The sequence below is a fragment of the Schistocerca americana genome, chromosome 5 (genome assembly GCF_021461395.2).
Source record: "Schistocerca americana isolate TAMUIC-IGC-003095 chromosome 5, iqSchAmer2.1, whole genome shotgun sequence".
Classification (NCBI taxonomy): Eukaryota; Metazoa; Arthropoda; class Insecta; order Orthoptera; family Acrididae; genus Schistocerca; species Schistocerca americana.
Window position 1 is genome coordinate 474,243,283 of NC_060123.1, and position 12,786 is coordinate 474,256,068.

The following is a 12,786-nucleotide window of genomic DNA, read 5'->3' on the forward strand; positions in this document are numbered from 1 at the left end:
AAGGTCACCTGCAAGCAATAAATATCGAGAGCGTGGATGACATGGCACCAGATATCGACTAGTTAGCTTGCGTTTACAGCGATGTAATAATGAATACTGTCGATAGTGCTCTACAGACAAGTGAGAAGTAGCCAGAGTGTTGTCGCCTTGCTCTACTCCCACCTGGGACGAGTTACTTACGAGAGCGTATCCTGTGGAAAGTGATTTAGGCTTTGAACGTAATTTCGTGGATTGTCGCCGGAAGACGTGTATGAAAATGTTTTTACAAAACGACCGACGTTGATCTCCCGTTTCAGTTATACTGTATGAAATGTATAAAAGCACTACGATGAGGAAAAACACGTACTTCGTTGGATGTCAGCTGACGATAGAACTGACTATTATTTTAGTCCCTTTATGGGCTAAAGAATATGCTTTAGAAATCACCGCTACAGAAAGTGAAACAGCTACAAATACTGTTGGCGATTACTGCGGATTTTGTCATGAGGTGTGTTATGTGATACTGGCGAATTGTATTTATTTCAGTAGCTGCATTTTTACAATTTGCGGTTAGATAGCAAAAACTTTCCTTGCAACACGCTCAGAGTTTCTCTGAGAGTATCCGACTAGTGCAAATAGCAGTGCTCCAGAATGCAGTTGATTTGGAATTTACTCTATAATTCGAAATACTTTCACACTTGACTGCAAGACGTCTCAACAATACATTTATTGTGAAGGAAATAGGAACTTTTTGTTTGAAAGGCAGTTGTATATGACATAATAAACCAAGTACTATGAGAGCATAGTGTTGTTAAGTAACAATGCTGCAGGAGATCATTTCCGATTCTAGTGAAGTAATACAAAAAAATGTAGCCATTCTGAAACTACGACAGCATTTGAGTTCATTAATCCAGAGACGGATAATTCTCAAGCAACTCTGATGCTATCTCATGTAACGAGTTTTGAGAGCTGCCGAATCACAACCCTGTATCGAACCCACCTGAGACACCACGAAAGGGTAGTGAATCGTTATATGAATAATTACAACAGCAATAGAGATGTGTGAACCATAACTTTGGTTTCATTTCAGCTACTTTGCTGCACTTTCGATTGCTTTGCTGATTCTTGTGCGCATACTAGCACTCCCATAAAAGTTAAACTTTCGCTGAAGTCTTCTTAAGTTTTCATTTCTATGTCGTTTCATTAGCCTTCAATTATCGTAAATCAACTGTTCAGAAATTTAAAGAACTTGTACATCTTCGGAATATTAGATACCTATGTTCGTCCATCCATTGAACAAATAGGGCATTGAGTACCTTTTAAATTCTACTTCTTCGTGTGCTGTGTTATATTACCATCACCAATTTCCACTTTTGAAGTAAGAGATCAGAGTCCTCCCGATAGGTTAGTCTCTTAGGTTAGCCCACACGTGTTTCGATTTGAGCTGATTAAATTTTAAGAGTATCAAATAAAGAATAAGCTAAAATCCGTCAGCTTATGTGTCCTGGTGGTAATATTTTTAGAAATTACGCTAAAGTGGTACGTACCTAGCACTCTACACAACGAAACCACAAGAAAAAATAAGTCTAGAAGCTGTGTACCTAAGTGTTTGTAACTATACGTAAGAGAGTTATTGAAATGTGCAGTCAAATGACATTCACGGTAAAAAAAGGTGTATGGAGTATGAGAGAAAGATTGTTTGTATTGAGCAGTAGATAGTTTTGCAGTAGATCGTATTGCAAAATACCGACCGCATTTTGGGCAGAAGACTTACTTGCTTTACGTTACATTTTTTCCATATTTGTAAACTATCAACTGCAGTAATGTATTGCCTAATAATTTTACGTTACATCGCCTTATACTTGTCTTTTATGTTGTAGGTCGGGAGTTATTAATTGCCATTTAGACTTTCCGTGTGTTCTTTCTAGAGTTAGCAGCTACCATGAACTAAACTGTGCTTTATCATAGACATGAGAGAATATTCCATCTTTTATTACTGAATTCACATGTGTGTATCAAAAATGCCTCGCATATTCGTGCTAAGCATCTTGATAGCTGTGTAATATAAAATATAATTCTAATCAGTTTTTCTCTATATAATAAAGCATAATCTTAGCTACAACTGACGAAAAGTGCCGTAAATAATAACAATATTACTGGGCTCAAGTCACAAATCCTGATATCTTCATATTTACTATGCAACAAACCATCACTATGTGACGTTTGCTTCTTTTGTGTTTGCGTTATTGTTTCATGTAAAGTCCTTAGGAAGTTGGGAAGTAAATTATTTATCATAGTTACCTAACTAAATATCCTAAAATTCCCCAAATATTCTTAATCTTTTCCATTACTTTTTATGGGACTTTTTTTTCATTTTGTAGTTACCAATAAAGCCATGAACGTTACGGAATACTCCAGACTGTGACAAAAAACTAACGTCAAGATGATCCAGACGTATATGCCACGCATCTGACTCATATCATAGCCCCCACATATCTCCCAAAAGCCTTTTCTTTACTTTTTGTGAAAAAGAATTTGTTTTAAATAAACAAGTGCCTCCTGTGACAGCATATTCCTCTCCAACATTACTATAGTCCTGAAAGTTTTACAACAAATCCCAGGGGCTAGTGCCCACGTTATAATCAGCAGTGGGCATGAACTTACTCTGAATTCTGACTAGTTCTCAAGGTTGAGCATATGTTCGTAGCATTAATTCCTTCGTTTACTGGTATGACGTTGCATCCACATGCTAATCAACTCTTATTCGCCCAATGGAGTTCAATGAAATGAAGCACCACTGTGATAACACTAAGAGTCTTCAGTTTATGTGTGACACTTGCAAAGCAACTCGACACGCTCCTGTTACTAGCAGATGCAGTGTCCACGTACCTATCATGTCAGAATCACGTGTGCTGATCAGCCAGACTAATATGACCATCGACGTACTGTCGATCAGTTCAGGCACAGGAGGGGAATACAGGGCTGAGTTAGAGTTGATGTGTTGGTTGTCCCATCTCGCCACAGCTGAACCCGATCGAATTAATCTGGGATGTGTTTCAACGTGGTGTCAAGCTCATTGCCCCCCACCACGGAATATCCTGGAATTAGGTGATATGTTTGTACGGATGTGGTGCCAACTCTCTCCTGTGACCTACTAAGGCCCCATCGCTGCCATGCCGTGACACGTCAACACTGTTATCCGTGCCAAAGTTTGACGTACTGGTTGTTAGGTAGGCGGTCATAATGTTCTGGCTGATCAGTGTAGTACAAGTATAGACAGTCGTTAATTAGTGAATACTATCCAACTGCTGAGGGCGTCAAATGTTGATTACGTTTTAGTTCCGTTGTTATGTAGCGCTATATTCCATGTGGCTCAGTGAGGTGAATTTACAGGAACTAATTTGTTATTCTTGAAAGCACCGATTTTAATCACTCTAGTCTTTTGAGTATTATCCTTAGTGCTAATGATAATGCTGGTAAACTTAGCAAATTTTTAAAGAGTAGTCCGTGGGCTCCAAATGTTTCCAGTGGTGAACCGTCAGCACAAAGGTCCTGGATTTTTTTGTGTATTTTTTGTTTTCTTTTTTTTAGTTAATGTTGCTCACATCAGTTTCTTGGTCAAATAAAGATAAGAAGGAATTATTCGGGTCTATCCCACCTCCATCGACGGAGGAGTAATGACAGATGGAGCTCGCATTGGGGACAAAATCGATCGAGTTTCAGTCCGAAGGAACCATCTATGTGTTTGCCTTAATCTACTAAGAGAAACCATCGGAGTCTAGATCTTGGTGGTCGGAAGAGAACTTGAACCGCAGTCAACCCGAATGCGAGTCCCCTGCATTACCACAACGACGCTACTCCAAATAAAACAAATAACGAGACAATGTTATCTCAATAATCCGAAGGTTTATTGGATTGGTAACTGTGGTTTCAGGTATTGGCCACGGCATCTCGGTAGAACAGTTTGGCAGCCATGCGGTTCTCTCCAGACGTCGTATTGACGGCGACGCCTCCACACGTCCAGCGTCTGACGTGGCGGCTCTCAAGGGCTGCTCGGTGTGAAGCACAGACCTCCATGGTGGGCGCGGAGGACACTGGAGTGATCTGGATGACAGATATAAATTTCAAAATTAAAAACGTCACCATATTATGGTGGGTTGATATGACATCTTTAAAGAAAAGTTCATTATCGTAGGACCGCTTGCTAAAAATTGGTTTTCTGTATCTGTAGAAGGGATGTTTCTGTCGCCCCAACTCATCAGCACTAGGATACTAACTATCGCAAATACGAATTTAACCGCGAAAATTACCAGCACTGAATGTTTTCCTCCCTGAGTGTGGTCTATTGTGGTGAAATGGTCTACAAAATTGTTGTATCATGATGGTAGATAGTTGTTACAGAATACTGTTTTTTAAAAGTTTCTGCAACATTTTAGGAAAAAATCACTTTTCTTTTTTATGTGTGTTGTAGCGTGTGAAAATTAGTTCCCGTCTTTTGCTATTTCCAGTACGACACCTGAGGAAACCGGTTGTGTGAAAATAAATAAATTTAACACTGAAGCGTTATTTTCAACCTCTGCTTACTGAGATAGTCGATATCTCCCGCAAACTGATGTATTATCCTGAACTGAGTTATACTCATTAAGGAACGGAGAGAAAAGTGGCTGTTGGTATATGCATCCATACCAAAATAGTACAGTTTCTCAAAACAAGGTGTGGAAATGTTCAGTTTAAATTCGGAGAGATTCGTGTATAATTATGTGACAGAAAAATAATCGATCGTGCAACATAAAAAATGGGATCAAAATACCAAATATAATCGTAGAACATCGAAGGTGAAACTGTGATGAAAACTTAACTATTTTATGGGCGGGAGGGGACATAGAAGAATGTTTTCTGAAAGGCTCTCCATGATATGAAAGTGTAGCAACCATATTGCACTGCTGATTCTTGAGTTTAAGTGTATCCTACCAATACTAGAACGAAAAGAAATGTATGTCGTGAAACGACTACATATCTGAACACAGTTCACAACTGGTGTATAAGAAGAGCAGATTATGGGTACCGACATAATTTTTGGGGCTACCAAGAATTTTGTAGCCAGGGCGATGTACCTAAGCTGACAGCATTTCAGTTATATTAAAAATCGTTAAACTGTACACTAGAAAAAAACTATGAAGATTCTGCTTATGAAGGGAGCTACCATGTGACCATGAAACGAGAAATACACTTAGAAACCAAAGTCTGTTGTTCTCTGCGGAGATCGAAGTATCACTCACCGTAACAGCACGACTTTAATCCTCCTCCTGCAGCCGTCTCTGCAGCAACTCCACGAAAAAGGCGTCCAGCGTGAACTGACGCTCCTGTTGGAAAAGAACTTATTACTTTCATGTTATCCAACATGTGGAGTAATTCAAAATTTTTGCTAGTTCCTATGACATAAAAGCGTTACTATGTGATAAATTTATCACAAATTTAGCAGAGTATATAATCGAAATTAAGTACGTAGTAATTCAATTTAGTATACAAGCAACACAATTCGTTTCACGTCTTAGAAATTATTAATACTAACAGATAACTAACATCCCATTATCTATAAAATTTTCTGGGGACGACTGGTTAATGATGTGCTTCTGAAGTTATGCCGTGTTGTTCTTTTTTTATGCCTAACATTTCAATAACTGACCGAGACATTTTCTTTAGGTAGTCTGACGTTCCCCGACTGATTTGAACCCAAGCAGCAAGTACCATTACCGCAAAGTACGCAGCACATGAACTTTATGGCTGGTATGTCCGTCAAAGTATTGTGCACAAAATGAACACAACAATACGGCGTAACAGCCGGAAGCAGACCAGCACTAGCATCATATTCGAGAGTAGGTTATCGTGTACTGACAAAACGAAAAATTCACTGTGAAGCCAAGTGCTACTATTTCTTACACTGTTCGAGTTGATACTAACCGGAGCAGTACGGACTTCTTTCTCTTCCTGCAGCCGCTTCTGCAGCACCTCCTCAAAAAACGCGTCCAAAGTGAACTGACGCTCCTGTTGGAAAAGAACTTATTAGTTTTATGTTATCCAACATGTGCAGTAATCCAAAATTAATGCTAGTTCCTATCATATAAAAGTGTTACGAAGTGTTACATTTATCATAAATTTACAAGTGTATAGGTATAGGTACTTGATATCTAGTAACTCAACTTAGTATCCAAGAAATACCAGTCGTGTGATGTCTCAGCAACAATTAATACTAAAAAATAACTAATATCCCATTATATTCAACATTTTATGGGTGCAACTGGTTATTGATGTGCTTCTAAGGTTATGCCGTGTTGTTGTTCCTGCTTTATGATCAACATTTCAGCAACTGACCGATTCATCTTCTTCAGGCCGTGATACGTTCCCTGACTGGTTTGAGTCCAAGCACCGAATACACATTACCGCAAAGTTCGCAGCACATGAAGTTGATCGCTGGTACGTCCGTCCAAGTATTGTGCATAAAATGAACACAACAATTCGGCCTAATACGCGGAAGCAGATCAGTAACTAGTATCATTTTCGAGAGTAAGTTATCATGTACTGACAATACGAAAAATTCACTTTAAAACCAAATGCTACTATTTCTTATACTGCTGTAATTTACACTCACCGAAACAGAAAGGACTTCTTTCTCTTCCTGCAGCCGCTGCTGCAGCATCTCCTCAAAAAACGAGTCCAGGGTGAACTGACGCTCCTGTTGGAAAAGAATTTATCAGTTCGTTGATGTAGAGCATGTTTAGCATATTAGGGATGGCGCTAGTTCTTTACATTTACATGTGTTACAAATAATTATATTTATTTCGAATTTTTGGCCTAGAGTTAGTGATAGTGAGTATTCACTGATTGGCTGTTCTTCCGACATTCACTACCATTATCCAACGTACGATCAGTTAAACTGACGGAGGGCTACAGTGGAACTGCCTGAGCCACGGTATTTTTATTTCAAGTTTCTCCTTGTTCTTTCTCAGGAAACGAAAGTAATTGGAACTGTAACAGGTTTTGCTAACAGTTCCTGTTTCTCTGCTCTCTGACTCCACCGTACAATTAGTTTTGTCAATCTCATATTAAACCCGGTCAGCAGGTAACTGGCTGGGCAACCAGATGGTCTGGAATGTCGTCTTCAACCAGTCGTTCGTGTTGGACGCATTATAAGTAAAGCTCTGCTGCTAGAATATTGTTCAACATAATTCGCTAAAAGTTGCCAGGGATGTTTCTATTGTCAAGCCTCTCACATTATATGTTCAATGTTAACAAACACCACACCTAATTTCCGGGCATGATAAATCATTTGGTTAGAATCAACTGTCTATTTCTTAGATTAGAGTTAAATTTAATGGCCCTAAATAACAGTTGTTAGAATTGTTTATTCAGTGTTCGGTGTAGGTTATCAACATAATCTTACCTGATGCGAATATAATGTGCTAATAACACGGTGGAGAGGAGCTAGGGCCAGTGGGATCTAGGGGAAAGAGCAAGCAGATAATGTAGCCAAGGAGGCCTGTAGGGAACACAGCGAGACACAGAGAACATACGAGTTTGGAAGATGGTATGAATGGTCAAGCATGTAGGTCTGGAGACAAGCTCAAGTTTTAGGATGAAGACGTTTATGAGCTCCAGTGATCAACAAATCCATCCATCCACCAGTGACATTCATAGCTGCCGGTATTTATATCTGATCACGAAAACTGAAAAAGTCCGGAACAGCAGTATGCTGACCACATGTTCCTCCATACAGTGACGTCTATCGGCTGACTATGAAGAGGCGGTAGATCGGTACCTTTGGAAATCAGAGGCCTGTTTGGACGGAGTTAGGTAGTTAGCTGGTATTTTGTATAATCATCACTCGAGCAGTGATGCCTATCTAAGACGTGTTACTTACAATGACGTGACACATGGAATGTTTCTAGCAAATCAAATATTGATTTACAGTAAATCGTGACAGTCTGCAGTATCTACTGACCATGTTATGTACAATCAGGTAGCTCTCAGACTTTACTGCTTTCCATGTTACGTTACCAGTGTGGAAACGTGACGTGGCTCACCTGTACAGTACCCCGAACAGCGACCAAGTTCTTCTCCCCTCCCACACACCGGGAGAAAAACTTCTTCACGCGTCGGAACATTGCTGTAACGATAACAAACAGCACGTTAGATATGGCCAGACCGTGCCCATGAGTAAGTTTTACAGCAGTGTCTCACAAATGGATCGCAAGGAAAACCTGGGACCGTGACGACACCTCTGTAAACTTAACTTTTGTAATAAAAGCAGCTGTCAGTGAAATAACCTACATATACAGTCCATATATTTGATTAAGCTTATACATTGGGTTCTAGTCGAGAATTAGTTATTTTAATTCTTTTTTCAAAAATACGTTGTGGATGACTCAAAATATTAGGTCTACAACTTTGCTTCTGCCGTTCTTCAATAGGCGGCAGTAGCGGCAAGTGGGTTTCGGGTGCTTCGTCATAAGTGTAATACAATAAGCTTAGGCATATGTAAACACAAAGCCATAAAAATATTAGTCGATTTGTGATTGCATCATAAAGTTATTCTCTATTAAGGTCGTCAACTTACGTACTCATTTCTCGCCATTTGCGGGAAGTTTTAATTTTCTACTTTAACATGAAGAAATCTGCGGCTGTGGCTCTTAAAATGCTAAGTAGGACCAATGGTGAGGGAACTATTAGTGGAAGAACGTGCAGAGAATGTTTTCAACGACTTAATAACGGTGATTTTGATGTCAAAGACCGGCATATCGGTGGAAGACAGAACGTTTCCGTAGCTACTGAAACAGACGAAGGCAGTCACAGGACGTCATTATCGAAAGCAATTGATGCGTTCCATCCCAGCACTGAAACACAAACGGCCACAATACAGCGATAGACACGTAAAGGTAATTTTGCAGCAGGTCAGTGGTCGACCCCATGTCGCAAAACCCGTTGAAACGAGAAGTCCTACCCCTCTCTCCGTATTCTCCATACATTGCTGTCTCTGACTACCACGTTTTTCGATCAGTGGCATACAGTCTGGCTGACCAGCACTTCCGATCGTATGAACTAGTGCAAAATTGAATCGATTCACGTATCCCCGCAAAAGACGCCCAGGTCTTCCGCCACTGGATTCGTATGCCATCCGAAAGACGGGAGAATGTTGTGGCCAGGGATGGGCAATACTAAGAACCATAATTTTTTGTAAGGTTTTCACAACAAAGCCCCGCAATTCATAAAAAAAAAAAATAAACGGTGGAAGCAAAGTTGTAGACCTGTAACAGTTCTTCGCAGTCAGGCAAAAGGCGTGCTCATTACGCGGTACTTTTATTTGGAGAGGATAAACTTATTTTCATAGCAACTATCTGAAAGCATAGATATTAGACGGAACAGTAATTAGGCAGAAGTACAACACTCCATTAGTTTCAGATATACACCTAGTTCCGTTTTTACAACTTTGGATTTGGTCAGTTGTTACAGTTTGATTTGATAACTATCTGACTCTGAGGAGGGAACAGAAATTTGATTTACATGTATGTACCTCAATGTGTTGGCCGTGGAATAAAGTCACTAATTAATAAACTACGCTACAATCTCGTGGCATAAATCAAAAACTCTTCCGCGGTTTATGACGAGAATACGATTTTTACGGCTATCCATGTTACCGAGTCAATGTATTCTCGCCTTGCTGCACTGATCCTTCGTTTTGCCAGTCATCAACTACTTATGTGTAACCCTAAATCAAAAGCATTCTTTATCATCATGTGAGCTAAACAATAATCTGTATTACATACGAACAACTTTTGCGACTGAAAACTGCTACGCAACCGTGACTTCAAGAGGAAGATAACAGAAGAACTGCTTATAAGCACCTATTAGCTTTAATGTTTAACAGTGCTCAAAGGTATTCATGCTATTTCCTTGAGTAAGAGGAAAAGATAATATTTTTGCTATACTGCCATGTCAACTCAGTATAATCCTACGCAACTGGAACCTATTTACGAGTTTTCTTTTTCACAGACGGCAGAAAATTACAGTAGCACGAACCAACAATGACACATACCATGTGCATATGTAACAGAAAACGAGAAAGAGGTGACGCCGTTCTCATTGTGAAACTAAGCTATAAATTTGAGAATACACTATTCTAGCACTTGAACATTGTCAACAACTCAATAGAGAAATCAGCCTCTGAAAGTCAAGCATTATAGGAACCTTTTGAAGCTGCATGACATATTGAAACAAGTCCTGGAATGTAAATTGGAGAGTGTTTTCCTTTTCAAAGGCAGCACTGTTACTAATAACATGTTGCGAAATCACACCACTCTATATCGTTATGCTTCAATTTCCCAGTACTTCTCCACTACATACTCATTCGACTAAAAAATTATTCGATATTCTAAATGAAGAGGTATACGGTAAGTAAGTAGGTGACAAATAAATCAATGGCTCTTGCCTCTCGGCGAGTACATTGTACCTCACTTTTGAAGCAGGGAATTCGCTCCGTTCAAAGCTACTAAAGCGTCTCAAGAACTTCAAAATATGTCGTCAATTATTCTAGAAACACAAAATCCAACACTATTACGCTTCAGTCAAAATTGAAAGTCCCTTTACTCAATAACTCACAGAACGAATTCTTTTCAATACTTTAACTACTCGGGAGAATACGAAAGTAACTGCTACGCAACGATCCACCACTGTTTAGGTGTCATAGGAAGGTTGTTAGAAAACCCTGTAGTCAGCCTTAAACACGACCTCCGTAACGGCAAAGCACATCATTGTACAGGAACGTCGATATCAGTAGTTAAACAAGAACTGCAATAAAATTTTAAGTAATTTAAATCTACACAGTTGCAATCAGTATGCAAAATGTGTTCTTCTTCGTAGACCGAAGAAATTCCATCAATATGACCCTACAATGATCACATGCAGTATGTATGTGTAATCGACAAGACAGGAAATTCTGTTACACCGTGCTCATTGTGAAAGTATGTAATTAAAGGAAACAGAGTCTACGACGACAACCACAGATAACACTTCATAACAGACCGATTATATTCTTGGAGAAGACGATCACTAGATAGACCATTACGGTCGAAAACAATCATAAAAAATTATTTTATAGAGGAGTCGTCGTTTACATTCCATTGGAGACCATCGATTTCGGTCTAGCATGAGGCCGTCATCTGGTTCGAAAATCGTCTCGGCTATGCTTTCACGTAATTCCATCACCAGTTATCAAAGGTACATAACTCGACCATTGATATTATCCGTATATACATAACACTGGGAAAAAGGTCTATGATGTTAAATGGACGTAATGGTAGGTACATACACTTAATATCAACGATGAAACAATGTAAATCCGAAACCGCTATTTCAGTTACGTAAGTTCATAGCTGAAATCGTTTTTGGACTTGATGACGGTCTGATCCCCACCGGAATCGATACTTTCTAATAAAATGTACTGCTACAGTTTCGTATTGCATAATGCAGTTCTTTACAAACATAAAATGCACTTGAAGTTATTGGAAGAGCACGTAAAATCAAAGTAACGGGACAGCTGCAGGAGTGAGAGAGTTCTTGGCAGCCACAAACTAAAAACAAGAAGTTTGATAATGCTAAGATCATTCCAAGCAGAAAATCGAATAATATCTCACACGAATTCATCTAGAATAAGCCCAACGAAAAGATAAGGAAAACACGAAATTGGATTCGAATTATTCGCTTGATCTACGCAGATCAAACGAAGTCAGGGGTGCCAGACACACATCCACAAAACAACAACATAATACAAAAAACACACACACTAATTCTTTCGGAAAAGACAGGAACTGTTCCACAACAAACCTACAAAATTTTAAAAAATAACACACAAGTGGTATCACAGTGTACAATGGACCTATATACAAGGTGATTCACGAAGACATGCTGACTAGAGAAAGAAGTTTATCATAGCTCCGCAGACGTTTGGTTACGGAGTTACGGCTATTAAGGGATTTTGCCTGAAATTTAGCAACTTTGCTAATATGAAGCCATCGCAAAACAGTATGAGGTTAAAGTAAAGCACGATTTCCATTTATCTAATAAAACATGTCCCAGAAGTGCATGTGCAATAGTTTTCCAAAACATGCAGAGAGGCAAAGATCATTATACAAGTAAATTTGTTTACTTTTCATTAAGAATGTAGAAAAGTTTGTCATTATTGGCAACCGTTAGTGAGTTGTTTCAGTCGTTTCCTAACCTTGTACGTACACTGTACAACTTCCTTAACACTGATCTTTGTTTTTGCCAGTTTAACATGAATTCACGTGTGCTATGGTATTAATAAACGCAGATTATCTGAAAAATTAATACCGTTCCAGTTAACGCTAATACCATGGTTTTTCCAAAATTAAATTCACTACTAAGTTAATGAATTAAAATTTTTACAAAATTACTTCTTTGCTTCTCTGGATGTTTTGGAAAACTACTGCAGATACATATCTGGTACATGTTTCATTACATTCACCGTATCAATAACGACAAAATAAATGGAAATCGTGCTTCACTTTAACTTCGTACAGTTTGCGATGGCCACATACTGGCGAAGTTGCTAAATCTCAGGCAAAATCTTTTTTTAGCCGTAACTCCGTAACTAAGCATCTGCGGACCTTTTTTCTTTAGTTTTACTTGTAGAATAATATATTAAACTATTTGCATACCTTCGTGAATCACCCCGTGTATCAACGGAGAACAGCAATACCACACACACACACACACACACACACACACACACAC

The 12,786-nt window shown here is 39.0% G+C and overlaps 1 protein-coding gene across 1 annotated transcript in view; it reads right to left on the reverse strand.

Annotated features, from left to right (window-relative positions):
• LOC124616455 (nexilin-like) overlaps positions 1-12,786 on the reverse strand; it is a 127,920-nt gene that overhangs the window by 65,627 nt on the left and 49,507 nt on the right. Inside the window, exons 4-5 of the mRNA XM_047144764.1 lie at positions 6,629-6,712; positions 5,941-6,024 (exon numbers count right to left, since the gene is read on the reverse strand). Of these exons, the coding sequence (XP_047000720.1) occupies positions 5,941-6,024; positions 6,629-6,712 (168 nt within the window). The remainder of the gene's footprint in view (positions 1-5,940; positions 6,025-6,628; positions 6,713-12,786) is intronic.